The sequence below is a fragment of the Rhinopithecus roxellana genome, chromosome 3 (genome assembly GCF_007565055.1).
Source record: "Rhinopithecus roxellana isolate Shanxi Qingling chromosome 3, ASM756505v1, whole genome shotgun sequence".
In the NCBI taxonomy this organism is placed as follows: Eukaryota; Metazoa; Chordata; class Mammalia; order Primates; family Cercopithecidae; genus Rhinopithecus; species Rhinopithecus roxellana.
This window is the reverse complement of record NC_044551.1, coordinates 84,351,102-84,365,331: the sequence shown is the minus strand read 5'-3', so window position 1 is coordinate 84,365,331 and position 14,230 is coordinate 84,351,102. Positions and strand designations below refer to the sequence as shown.

The 14,230-nt window shown below is 44.9% G+C and overlaps 1 protein-coding gene across 5 annotated transcripts in view; it reads right to left on the bottom strand.

Annotated features, from left to right (window-relative positions):
- The window catches only part of PDZD2 (PDZ domain containing 2), a 485,800-nt gene that overhangs the window by 36,116 nt on the left and 435,454 nt on the right, over positions 1 to 14,230 (bottom strand). For all 5 annotated transcript variants that reach the window (XM_030927372.1, XM_030927373.1, XM_030927374.1 and 2 more), the window contains 4 exons: positions 7,096 to 7,177; positions 5,000 to 5,034; positions 3,789 to 3,945; positions 1,457 to 2,265 (listed from right to left, as the gene is read on the bottom strand). In XM_030927372.1, coding sequence (XP_030783232.1) covers positions 1,457 to 2,265; positions 3,789 to 3,945; positions 5,000 to 5,034; positions 7,096 to 7,177 — 1,083 coding nt within the window. The remainder of the gene's footprint in view (positions 1 to 1,456; positions 2,266 to 3,788; positions 3,946 to 4,999; positions 5,035 to 7,095; positions 7,178 to 14,230) is intronic.

Sequence of the window (14,230 nt, the reverse complement as noted above, 5' to 3'; positions counted from 1 at the left end):
ATTCTTGTATTTTTAGTAGAGACGGTTTTTGCCATGTTGGCCAGGCTGGTCTCGAATTCCTGACCTCAGGTGATCCACCAGCCTCAGCATCCCAAAGTGCTGGGATTACAGGCGTGAGCCACTGTGCCCGGCCGATACTTTTTAAAAGAAGAAATTTACCCAATGGCCAAACATTATATTTTAAAACACAGGTAGTGGTTGCAGGTAAAATATGATATTTGAGGAGAAGGAAAAAAGATGTGCATTTCTATTAAAACAAAAATAAGGTTAAAAAAAGACTTTTGCCTGATAGTTTTTATGACTTATCATTTTCCAGGTCTATTTACATATATGTTTATATAAACCACTTGAACACACATCTTTAATACTATGGCTTTATAAGTCATCTCAGGTTCTTTGTTCAGAGAGAGACCGAGAGAGGTTATTTATGTTAAGGAGATTCTAAACAACATTGATTTCTTGTACACTCTCCTTGATAAAGTAGAGGTATATTGAAAATTTCAAAAAATGAACCATTTGATAATTCTAACATACTAGTAACCAAGTAGTAACGTAATCAATACTAACTTGCATTTAATGTGGTGCATTATAAATTCCACTCAGCAAGGTTATGAGTGGCTATAATTACATATAACCAATGCAGAAATTTGGAAAAACGTAAGGATCACTCATAACCTTATCAGCTGGAGGGAATCACTGTTAACATATATTTGATGGTTCCTCCAGCTCTGTGAGATGACCAAGGCAGAGAGCACCAGCCCAGAGAACTAAGCTCAGAAATGTTCAATAATTTGTCCAAGTTGTCACTCGACCAGTGCCAACTCGTCAGCGGTGGAGCCCATGACAGGCCCAGGGTTTTACTTTCCCTGCACCACACTGCCTTTCCATCGTTGGCCACAGGCGCTGTGTACAGGTAAGACAGGGATGCTATAGTATCTTCGGGCCAAATGATCTCATGACTAACAACTGCTGATACATTAATAAACTCCCTTGGCCGGGCACGGTGGCTCAGGCTTGTAACCCCAGCACTTCAGGAGGCCAAGGAAGGTGGATCACCTGAGGCCAGGAGTTCAAGACCAGCCTGACCAATATGGTGAAACTCTGTCTCTACTAAAAAATACAAAAATTAGCCGGGTGTGGTGGTGTGCACCTATAGTCCCAGCTCCTCGGGAGGATGAGACAGGAGAATCGCTTGAACCTGGGAGGCGGAGGTTGCAGTGAGCTGAGATTGTGCCACCGCACTCCAGGCTGGGTGACAGAGCGAAACTCCATCTCCAAAAAAAAAAAAAAGCTCCCAAGCAGTCCAGGTATTTAAGTGATTGACTCTGTTGAAAGATAATTCTCCAGCCATCATCCGTTCCCACTGGCAGCTTCCCCATGCTTTACAACAGACTCCATCTTCACTCACACATATTCATGCACTTCCGTTCCAAGTAACCAAGAGAAAGTCAGTTACCTTCTCCACAGCTCCACCTGGCCGAAAGCCAGCGACAGTCACTTTGACAGAAGTGGCCTGGACTCTCGAGTCCAGATGGCATGGATCATTGGCTCTGCCAGTCAGGTTCACTGTCTCTGAGCCACTGGGTCTGGCCTCAGCCTCAGATCTCTTGCAGTGGGGGCTGACCCTGGCCACTGGTCTGTGCCTGGAGCCCAGGCCTTCATTCTTCTGCTGGGGGGAACTGGGGCTCCCAGTGTTCATCGGACTCTGGGTGTCTGTATGGACTGTGTATTCCAATTTGGGTGCAGAACTTGATCCTGTCAGTTCCTTCTTCCACCAGCTTCCAGGGCTCCCCTTGGGGGCCCCTGCAGGGGCCGTGAGGTTGGCTGCATGGGAAGGAGTGTCCACCATGCCCTCTGGGATACTCTCCTCTAAGTCCACTGAGCTGCCAAGAAGAGGCGCCGAAATGGCCTTGCTGACCAGTGTTTTCTGGGGTCGTCCCTCTTGGTTGTGGACGTCCATGCCCTTGGAAGAGGGAATTAAGACACACCTCGAGTCATACTCTGCCAGAGGCCTGCTGGGAGCCGGGAGGGCCCCTGGGAGTGAAATGCAGTCCCCTTCTCCATCAAACTCTTCCTCATCACTGGCATCGGCATCGTAGCAGCCTACCTTCCTCTGGCGGAGGAGAGGGTTTCGGAGGGCCTGTGGGCTTCCAGGAAGACTGGTCTGTCTGGCAACTGTCACCTGTTTGTGGAAGAGCCCAGAGGCCCGCTGGCTCCCGAGAGTCACGAGGCTGTTGGCTCTGGCTTTTCCAGGCTCCTTGTGAGCTGGCGGAGGTGGGGAAAGAAAAGTCAAGTGAACTTCCCGCTTGGCCCTGTCTTATCATCTGACCCCATCATTACACATAAGCATGTCCACATTCACTAACACCAGACGCACAACCTCAGCCACTGGACACAAGGCCTGGGCAACACGGCTTCCTGGAAGCTACACGGAGTGGATAGCCTGGCTGGCTTTCTCTTTTCCCTAGTGATCTACCCCCAACCCCTTTTCTTAAATCCCAACCTCTGGATTAACTCAAACATGTGTGCTGTCAAAAGACAGAAACTTAATTCTTTCACCCCCATGATATCTAACACATTGTTAGGGTTTAACCTAAATGCTGCTGAGAATTCCTCCACAGAAGGATACCCGGGGAATGATGATATGTCCCACACACCTGGGCTGCCTTCTTGGCCCCTTGAGGTCCTTCCTTCATCTGCAGAAAGGGAGGCTTGATTGACAGGCACGTGAGCGCTTGCAGTGTGGTACGGCGAAGCCTGACCCATCCTATGTCTCAAAGATACTCTAGAATAATGCCAATCTGAATCTGCAATGATTTTTATATCTTGTTAAATGTAGTGAAAAACTACACGTCTGCACCTTGAAAGGTTTCTGTAAAAACAGAGCAAGCTCATCGACAGCTCTGAATGAGCCAGAGTGGTCGTCGCCTGCCTCTCCTAAAACAAGGGGATTTTCTTCTTCAGATGTTAGAAATTCAGAGGAAACCTCACCAGCAGAAAGAAGTCTGAGAAATCGGTATGGATCGTATCAGATTATCATCTCATATTATCTTGAATAGATATACCAATGAGATTAAAAAAAAAAAAACCTTTTGCTAATATGTCTCTTTTGAGTTCTTAATCTTTAATTTACAGCCTTCTACCAAGAATGGAAGCTAGGGCCTGGTGAGGGAAGGGACCTGGAATTTGGCTGAATTCCCTAAAATGTAAGGGCATCAGGTTGCCCACTCTGATTTGATGCCATAAAATTCAAGACTACATTATGTAAATGGCATTGGATGGACGTTTGGTTTAGCCACCACCCATCTGGCTATAGAATGTGCATCCAGCCTGTTTAGTGAGTAACTGAGTGGCCAGTCACTAACAGGGGCTGCATTTCCCAAGAGTAAACTCTCAGGGTACAGCATTGTCTAATGGCGCGATCTCAGCTAACTGCAACCTTGGCCTCCCAGGTTCAAGCGATTCTCCCTCCTCAGCCTCCCGAGTAGCTAGGATTACTGGCACGTGCCACCACGCCCAGGTAATTTTTGTGTTTTTACTAGAGATGCGGTTTCACTATGTGGGCCAGACTGGTTTCAAACTCCTGACCTCAGGTGATCCCCTTGTCTCGGCCTCCCCAAATGCTAGGATTACAGGTGTGAGCCACTGTGCCTGGCCTGGTCTCCAGCTCTTTTCTCATTTTACAGCACCAGGGTAGTTAAACCATTGTAGCCGCCAGCATAGAGGTGGAAACCAGTCACTGCAGACTGGAATGCAGAGCCCAGGCCCTCTGGGGCGTCCCTGCTTACTGGAGGTGCTAGGAGGCAGGCTGCCCTCCTCCGACGTGCTGCAGCCACTTCCTGGGTGATCCTCGTCCTCAGAACCGGCCACCATGAAGTCGGACAAGGGGCCAGGGACATCGTGGGCAAAGTACTGGGAGAGTTCAGATTCAGAAATAAGGGAGTCCTGTTGAAGAAGAAAACGTCCGATGACTAAGAAAATGCAGCAGAAGCAGATTTTCAAGGGTTATTACGTCCTATCTTTCCAAGAACACTTTGTTCTAATCCATGGTCACTTGAAATAGCTGTGATAGTAAACACTAACCTCCATTTACTTCAGGATGGCCAAATTGACAACTCATGAATAAAAAGGTGACTGGTGCCAGACAATGTTTCTACAGACTTTTTGTTTTTGGCTGAATTTTTGGCAATAATCGGAAAAGCTGCAGCAGCAGCACATCAGCCATCCCAGGAAAAACACTGTGGGGGGATGTGATGGGAAAGCCAAATGGGATTCAAGCCAACCAGTCTAGTCAAGTGGTGAACAAAAACCAGGGGAGTCTGAATCCTGCACCCCGACGCACTGAGACTCAGCAAAAGCCTAGCTGAGGAAGATCCCACCGCCTCCTTAAAGCCCCGAGTCCCGACTCACGCTGCTTTATTATGGAGCAGTTTGAAAAGTCATTTTGCGGCCGGGTGCGGTGGCTCAAGCCTGTAATCCCAGCACTTTGGGAGGCCGAGACGGGCGGATCACGAGGTCAGGAGATCAAGACCATCCTGGCTAACACGGTGAAACCCTGTCTCTACTAAAAACTACAAAAAACTAGCTGGGCGAGGTGGCAGGCGCCTGTAGTCCCAGCTACTCGGGAGGCTGAGGCAGGAGAATGGCGTGAGCTCGGGAGGCGGAGCTTGCAGTGAGCTGAGATCCGGCCACTGCACTCCAGCCCGGGCGACAGAGCGAGACTCCGTCTCAAAAAAAAAAAAAGAAAAGTTATTTTGCAAACTGTAGTTCAGTTCTTCTATTTTGTTGCTCTATTCTTTTCCTGGATAAGTGTTTAACAAAAGAAACACACATTTCTGCATCTGTTCTCAAATGAGCATTGTTGTGTTTTCCTGTAAAAAGTGGCAAAAATGACTCATGGGCAGAAACAGGGACTGAGCCCTGCAGCTTGACTTGTGGGCTCCAGGAATTGGTTCATAGTCCAGCTGAGGGAGGCAGGCAGCAGTTCACCTGGACTCACCTTTTTTGCAAGAGAGGGACTCTTCAAGGGGGTACCTGTTGGAGGGAAAAGTCACCATATTGTCAAAACAATAAAGCTCAAGTCACAAATAGGCTTACATCCTTAACTAGAAAAGGAGGTGGCAAACACAGCAAACAAAAGTCCCTTTGCTTGATGACGGGCTGCATGCACAGGGGTAGACGTGCATGCAGTCTACCTGGGTACCTGATCCTCATCCCCATCCCATCTGCCATGATGCTTCAAGCCCTAATTCAGATGCTACTACCTGTATGATGATCCCAGCTAGAAGCAATTTCTTCTGAATTTCCTGTTTTATCCTACCCACACATCAACTTTCACATACATCATATAATGTATGAGTGGATGTGTCTTGTATCCCTCCTTAAATCTACAGAGCAGAAATGTTGACTGATCTGACCCCACGGAGATGGACATTTATTTATTGTGAGATGGCGTTGCACTCTTGCTGCCCAGGCTGGACTGCAATGGCATGATCTCGGCTCACTGCAACCTCCGCCTCCCGGGTTCAAGCAATTCTCCTGTCTCAGCCTCCTGAGTAGCCGGGATTACAGGCATGCGCCACCACACCTGGCTACTTTTGCATTTTTAGCAGAGATGGGGTTTCTCCATGTTGGTCAGGCTGATCTCAAACTCCAGACCTCAGGTGATCCGCCCACCTTGGCCTCCCAAAGTGCCGCAATTATAGGCGTGAGCCATGGCACCTGGCCGGAGCTGGACATTGTACTTCATATCTACTAAGTGTTGGGTGATAATTGCTGAATGGATTGAAGGATGAATTAACAAATGAACACCCAAGAAACTCATGAAAGAATTGAGGAGATGACTGAGTATCTATTTTAGTTTTTTTTTTTTTTTTTTGAGACGGAGTCTTGCTCTATCCCCCAGGCTGGAGTGCAGTGGCGCGATCTTGGCTCACTGCAAGCCCTGCCTCCTGGGTTCATGCCATTCTCCTGCCTCAGCCTCTCAAATAGCTGGGACTACAGGCGCCCACCACCATGCTGGCTAATTTTTTTGTATTTTTAGTAGAGACGGGGTTTCACCATGTTAGCCAGGACGGTCTCGATCTCCTGACCTCATGATCCGCCCGCCTCGGCCTCCCAAAGTGCTGGGATTACAGGCTTGAGCCACCATGCCCGGCTCTATTTTAGTTTTTAACTGCAGTGTGAAAAGGCTCAGGATTTAAACTATATGCCATGAAGCAAAAAAGACTTTGGGCATGAGGATTACGGCTTAATAAACTTTTATAAATGATCAAGTGGAAATGCTGGGATTATGAGAGCACAGCTCTCAGGCAGGTCAGGATGTTAAACTGGTGGAATAAAGAGCCTAAGATGGCTGTGTCTACTTCAAATATATTAATTACGAATGTAAACAATCAGGGTATTTCATGATTGCCAAAAAACCTTATGCTTTCCTTTTCCTCTGACAACTAATAACTTATGGCTCAATTCCTTTTCCTCCCAGGTAGCAGTCTGAACATCAGTATAATCTCAAGCTCAGAAATGTGTGAAGAATCCCTTTAGGCTTCTATGCTAAAGGAAACTTTATTTTTAAGACTTGATACAATGTTTCATTTTTAAATTCATACGAAATTCCTACTATCTCAAGACTTCTCTGCCTGAATTTTTCCACTTAAGAGAGAAATCATGATTTTTGCTACTTCTATTACCCTCTTTGAATGGAAACTTTTTAATTCTTGTAAAGAAATCTCAGGGTTTCTGGTAGATAATACTCTGCATCCACCAAACTACTGACATTCTGGTTATCACTTCCCTTTCATCTTTAGCATTTCAAATGAATCAAGCATAAATACATGAAATGCTTCTAACTTACCTTTGCAAATTATGTGAAAGTACTATAAGAAGCATGCATGATTAGATCTTTAATGAAGCACATTAAACAACTGCAGAAATCAAAAGTAGCAGCCAAGAGAAAGCATAGACTGTCTTTGACAGCTACTTTTGCCAAACCCGATAATTACAAAAATCCAATAATCCTGCACTGGGGAGTGCCCCATGGGTGAACTTAGTGAGAAACTCTTCTGAATGTTGAATGAAAATGTGTGATTACAGTACCTAAGCCAGGAGAGGAATTGGCCTCTTTGCTCTCCTGATAAGTGCTGCGTGCTATCACTTCATCCATTTCCTGCTCGGAAACCTGATTTTCAGCAGAAAGCAAAGATTAGATGGTTTTATTTATTTCTCCCAATAAAAGTACCTAGGACCAGAGTCAGAGTCAAGTGCAGACAAAGAGGCAAACCACAGGACCAAGGATTATGACCATCCTCTGAAGCAGTAACTCAGAGCTTGTAAGAAGTCCAGCAACACACACATAACAAGACTTTCAATTGGTGCCCAAGTTCATTAAGCAAAGCATTCAGTGCTATGATCACCAATAACATGGCTGATATCTGCTTCTCTAGAAAACTCACTTGTCCTTTTTTTTGTTTTTTTGAGGCGGAGTCTCACTCTGTCACCCGGACTGGAGTGCAGTGGCCAGATCTCAGCTCACTGCAAGCTCCGCCTCCCGGGTTTACGCCATTCTCCTGCCTCAGCCTCCCGAGTAGCTGGGACTACAGGTGCCTGCCACCTCGCCCGGCTAGTTTTTGTATTTTTTTTAGTAGAGACGGGGTTTCACCGTGTTAGCCAGGATGGTCTCGATCTCTTGACCTCGTGATCCGCCTGTCTCGGCCTCCCAAAGTGCTGGGATTACAGGCTTGAGCCACCGCGCCCGGCCGAAAACTCACTTCTAATTCTTTTTTTTTTTTTGAGACAGAGTCTCTCTGTCACCCAGGCTGAAATGCAGTGGCTTGATCTTGGCTTTGTTGCAACCTTCAACTCTCAGGTTCAAGTGATTCTCCTGCCTCAGCCTCCCGAGTAGCTGGGACCACAGGCGCACACCACCACGCCCAGCTAATCTTTGTATTTTTAGTAGAGACGGGGTTTCACTATATTGGTCAGGCTGGTCTTGAACTCCTGACCTTGTGGTCCACCCACCTCGGCCCCTCAAAGTGCTGGGATTACAGGTGTGAGCCACTGTGCTTGGCCTAATTCTTTTTAATTTTTAAACAATTTTAAACCTACATAAAACACGTATGAGTAGTGCAAGAGTAGTATACTTTTCACCTAGAATCACTAATTTTTAACATTTTGCCATATTTACATGCACGTCCTCCCTACATAAACACACACACATACACGCACAGAATTACAGCTTTTTGCTAAACCATTTGCGAGTAAGTTGCAGACATCATGACCCTTTACCCATAAATATTTCAGCATGGGTCAAAGACATTCTTTTAAATAACCATAATATTATTATCAAATTCAGGAAATGCAATGATGACTGTGTAACATACATTTCATATTCCAGTTTGACTAAACACTGAATACTGACAGTACTTTTCTAATACTGTCCTTTACAAGTATTACTCAAAGTGTGTCTGTAGTCTGGGACTAGCTCACAGAAAGTTTAATGCCAGCCTGTGATAAGAACTTAACTCTAGAATGCAAATTAGCCTACAGCTTCATCAACATCATCATGCTAAGAAAAAAATGTCAGCTGAACTATGTAATAGTGTGCACGGTGACATAATGTTTACATTTTGGTGCAAAGTACATCTTGCTATGGACCTGTAGCAGGCTGTCATGGATCAATTTCTTTGCATAGTGATGTTTTATAAAAAAATTGTTTTTGGCAATCCAGGATCTAGTTGTTGTATGCCTTTAGTCTCCTTTAATCTGAAACAGCCCCTGGATCTTCCTTGGTCTTTCATGGCACTGATATCTTGGAAGAAACCAGACCAATCCAAACCTTCAATTAGGATCTGTCTGATAGTTTCCTCATGCTTAGATTCAGATTATGCATTTTTTTTTTTTTTGGCAGAAAAAACACAAAAATGATTTCCTTCTCAGTGCATTCAGAGGCACTAAGGGTCAATGTGTCTTATAATCCGTGATAACTTTGATCTCGATTAGGGATGGAATTTGCCAGATTTCTCCACTGGAATTTTTTTCAGTCATTAACGAGTAATCTGTGAAGAAATCGTTTGAGACTATGTAAATATCCCACTCTCCAATATATTTTTACCCCATGGTTTTAGCATCGACTATTATTGCTTAAATCAATTATGACTCTGAAGCTTTCAAAACAGTGCTTCTATAAGCTTTCCATTCCTTCTGTATTTATTAGTATCATGGCAGATTCACGGATGTTTTTCTCAGTTGTTATCCATAACTGTCATTATTCATGGGAGGATTTTTTTTAAAAGTCTGACATATAATGAAATACATTGATTAAAATAATAAGAACATGTGGAGATTCTTTTTTAAAGGTAGGAGTATTTAAAACTTAGAATGGTAATGTTATGTACTAGAATAATATTTGACATAAGCAATGTTTGGATAAGCATAACAGGCCGGGTGCGGTGGCTCAAGCCTGTAATCCCAGCACTTTGGGAGGCCGAGACGGGCGGATCACGAAGTCAGGAGATCGAGACCATCCTGGCTAACATGGTGAAACCCCGTCTCTACTAAAAAATACAAAAAAACTAGCCGGGCGAGGTGGCGGGTGCCTGTAGTCCCAGCTACTCGGGAGGCTGAGGCAGGAGAATGGCGTGAACCCGGGAGGCGGAGCTTGCAGTGAGCTGAGATCCGGCCACTGCACTCCAGCCTGGGCGACAGAGCGAGACTCTGTCTCAAAAAAAAAAAAAAAAAAAAAAAAGCATAACAATTTGTCTTAATAAATACTTCTATATAGAATTCAGCATTATATTTTATCATAACAGTTAAATTATAATGACACTGTGGCCTTTATGTAATGTTTTATGGTAGGCTTCACAGGAAATAAAATACGTACACACACATGCACTCAGGCATATATACTTAAACACACATCCCCCTCCACATAGTAAAGAATAATTTTATATAAATGAGTCAGGGAAAATATCAGCTTAAAGAGTGGTTGCTGTTTTTCTTAATGCTAGACTTTCAATATCTGCAATTGATTTTTTTTGAATAGGAGAAAAATGGACTTCTATTACTTTCTTCCACTTAATGTAAGCTAGAAGCCGCTATCCCAGCTAGTCTAAATCTCAGCCTGACTAGACCTGGAAGGCTTAAATAACCCAACGGGGCAGCCACTGCTCCAGACATTATGAGAAACAGAAGAAAATAAATCCTTGTGGTATTTATCTTGGAATAACAAGAAAACTAAGCAAGCACATACATTCAGTATCAAAATGTACTACTGGCACGAAACGCTGGGCTAAGTGGTACAAAAATACATTCAACATAAAATGGAATCTTAACCAAAAGATAAATACAGCATGAGGTTACAACTAAGAACACCACGTTTACCTAGGAAGAAACGTGAAATCCAGTCAAACACACACTGGCATTTGGTTTTGCTGGACATATCTCCAACACTATCACAGACGACCATATTACTGTGGCTAGAAACATGGATGAACCTTCATGGTCAATGGCATGGCGGCCACCAGTCCACCAGGATTATGATGCTTTGCACTGAAATGCCATTTGGATGTTTGATTGTATTGGCAAAATAGGCAGGGGTTTTGGGGCCGAGATGAACTGGACCTCTGAACAAATCGTGACCCATGTTATGCTGGTATTTTGAAGTCAGACATGCCTTGAAGCCAATGACTGCAAACCACTGAAAACTCAGTTTTCTGTAACATTGCTAACGGATGTATTAGGGCAGCCACAGGTTATTGGACTGCTTCCCGAGGTGAAAGGAGGTGATATGGGTGGTAGAATCCAATTGGAGATTCTGGGGGAAGGAGCTGAGAAATGCTTTAGATGGAACCATCATGCAAAGAGAGTCAGCAGTGAAACAAAAGAGAACACCAGTGAAACAAAAGAGAACAGATTTTAAGTGAAGGTGTCAGAACCACAGAATAGAAAGGAGAAAAATGGGAAGTGACAAGGAGGAAAAAACAGAAAAAGGTGGAAGCAGGACTTGGTTGGTTTGATTGGATTGAATGACTGATTGACTTCAGTCTTGCTCTGTTGCCCAGGCTGGAGTGCAGTGGCATGATCTTAGCTTACTGCAACTTCCACCTCCCAGATTCAAGCCATTCTCCCGCCTCAGCCTCCCAAGTAGCTGGGATTACAGGCACATGCCACCTGGCAATTTTTTGTATCTTTAATAGAGATGGGGTTTCATCATGTTGGTCTGGGTGGTCTCAAACTCCTGACCTCAAATGATCCACCTGCCTTGTCCTCCCAAAGTGCTGGGATTACACATGTGAGCTACTGCGCTCAGCTGGGACAGACGGACAGGCAGACGGACGGATGGATTTATTTATTTATTTATTTATTTATTTATTTATTTATTTATTTATTTATTTATTTAGACGAAGTCTCGCTCTTGTCCCCCAGGCTGGAGTGCGATGGCACGATCTCTGCTCACTGCAACCTCCGCCTCCCGGGTTCAAGCAATTCTCTTGCCTTGGCCTCCTGAGTAGCTGGGATTACAGGCGCCTGCCACCAAGCCCAGCTACTCTTTATATTTTTAGTAGAGATGGGCTTTTAGCTATGTTGGCCAGACTGGTCTATAACTCCTGACTGTAGGTGATCTACCTGCCTCGGCCTCCCAAAGTGCTGGGATTACAGGTGTGAGCCACGGTGCCCGGCCTGGTTTTACTAATATTATTTATTCAAAAAACTTTGTCTGCAAGACCTTTCTGAGGATGCATATAGGGAACACAATCTGAAGAAAAGCAGAGTTGCCTGTGCATTCATCTAATGGCAATTTTGTCCCAGCGCTGTTGTTGACATCACATCCCCAGATCAAGACATAGAGCCACAGCATGATAGCACTAATTTGTCCTGGGGAGGACCAGGACCACAAATGAACATCACTAAGTGTCTAAATGGATGCCACCAAGAAACCTCAGATATGGCACGTAGAGGGACCTAAAAGGGCTCTTGGCATATATACTTCTTACTCTTAAAAGTGGTGTACCAGTCCATCAAGCACAGTAGCCTGGGAACATTCAGATGTAATAAAGCAACACTACAAGGAATACCAAGGTTTGCCCATATGACAGGCATGGGTAAGAAGTAATGTTTTTTTTTGGAGACAAAGTCTCGCTCTGTTGCCCAGGCTGGAGTGCAGTGGCACAGTCTTGGCTCACTGTAACCTCCACCTCGCAGGAACAAGTGATTCTCCTTCCTCAGCATTGGAGTAGCTGGAATTACAGGAACACACCACTACGCTGGCTAATTTTTGTATTATTGGTAAAGACAGGGTTTCACCATGTTGGCCAGGTTGGTCTCGAACTCCTGACCGCAAGTGATCCACCCACCTCGGCCTCCTAAAGTGCTGGGATTACAGGCATGACCCACTGCACCTGGCCAAGAGGTATTGTTCTTAATGAACACTTTGATTTTATTTTTTTACTTTTTTGAGACAAAGTCTTGCTCTGTTACCCAGGGTGGTGTATAGTGGTGCGATCCTGGCTCACTGCAACCTGCACCTCCTGGGTTTAAGTGATTCTCATGCCACAGCCTCCTGAGTACCTGGGATTATAGGCAGCCACCAGTACACCAGGCTAATTTTTGTATTTCCGGGAGAGACATGGTTTTGCCATGTTGGTCAGGCTGGTCTCAAATCCCCAACCTCAAGTGATTTGCCCACCTTGGCCTCCCAAAGTGCTGGGACTACAGATGTGAGCCACCACACCTGCCCTTAGTGAACATTTTGAGTTGCTGAAAGGAAAAGCTAAATTTTGTTAAATACAACCTAATCACAACATTAGAGATAAGCTAATTTAAAAAGACTTTTACAACAATTACTCAAAAGAATAAAAAATAGTGTTAAAAGTGGATTGAGGCTGGGCGTGGTGGCTCATGCCTATAATCCCAGCACTTTGGGAGGCCAAGGCGGGTGGATCACTTGAGGTCAGGAGTTCGAGACCAGCCTGGCCAACATGGTGAAACCCCATCTTTACTAAAAATACCAAAGATTAGTTGAGCGTGGCAGCGCCCCACCTATAATCCCAGGTACTCGGGAGGCTGAGGCAGGAGAATCACTTGAACCCGGGAGGTGGAGGTTGCTGTGAGTCGAGATTGCACCACTGCACTCCAGCCTGGGCAACCGAGAGAGACTCTGTCTAAAAAAGAAAAAAGAAAAAGTGAATTGAGTTGATTCCTTCTTTTCCTGTGCGTGTCAAAAAACAAACAAAAAAATTGGGTTGAATTGAACTTGCTGAAGTGTCCTATGGTTAGCTTCAAAAAGTTAAAGGCAACTGTACAAGTATAGAAGAGATATAACAAAATAACAGCCAAGTCCAACAATGTAGGGACTATGATTATCTGCAAGTTCCATATGGGTCAAGAGTGTGACACTGATGCTGAGAAAAAAATGAGTAGGTGAGTAGGCTCCTAGGCCTTAACTATAGAAGTATTCTGCCCAGGTCAAGGCTGGCTTAGACAGAAGAGGAGCCACTCTTTAAACTGAGTCTTGTCTTTCATCAGTCTAACAACAGTAACGTCCTCACACTCTAACAAAACGCTTAACATTCTTGGGGTCATGAATGACTGAGAATTTGATAGAAGCTATTGATTCCATCCACAATTGCAAATAATATTCCCAAATTTGTGTAGTTCGTAATGTCCTGGTAAAGTTCCCGTGAACTTCAGGTTCAGAGCAGGCTGCAAATTTCTTGAGATACATTCTAATTCATTGTGCAGCCCTGAGATGTTGACAGTGCCTGGCACCCAGTAGAAGCCCAATACATGTTTAGGTAATGAATTTGATTTAGGATGAGAACAGATGATCTGAATCCCCCTGGCTGGAGGGAGACAGGGAAGGATAGTCCTTCTGTTGATGCCTGGCAGCCTGCCTGCCTGCTTCACAACCTCCACATCCATCCCAATTCACCCCCAGGGCCTCCTTGGCACCTCTGCCTCCTGTTCAGTACCAGGTTCACATGGGCTGGTGGTATCCAGGCTAAGCAGCTAACACTAGACTTAAAGGATCTTCCCTCTTTCCTTCCAAGTAAAATTTGTAAGAAAAAGTCATTTAATAATTCATTCTCAGGCCGGGGATGGTGGACCTGTAATCCCATCATCCAGCGGGAGGACCACTTGAGGTCAGGAGCTTGAGACCAGCCTGGCCAACATGGTGAAACCCCGTCTCTACTAGAAATGCAAAAATTGGCTGGGCATCATGGTGCACACCTGT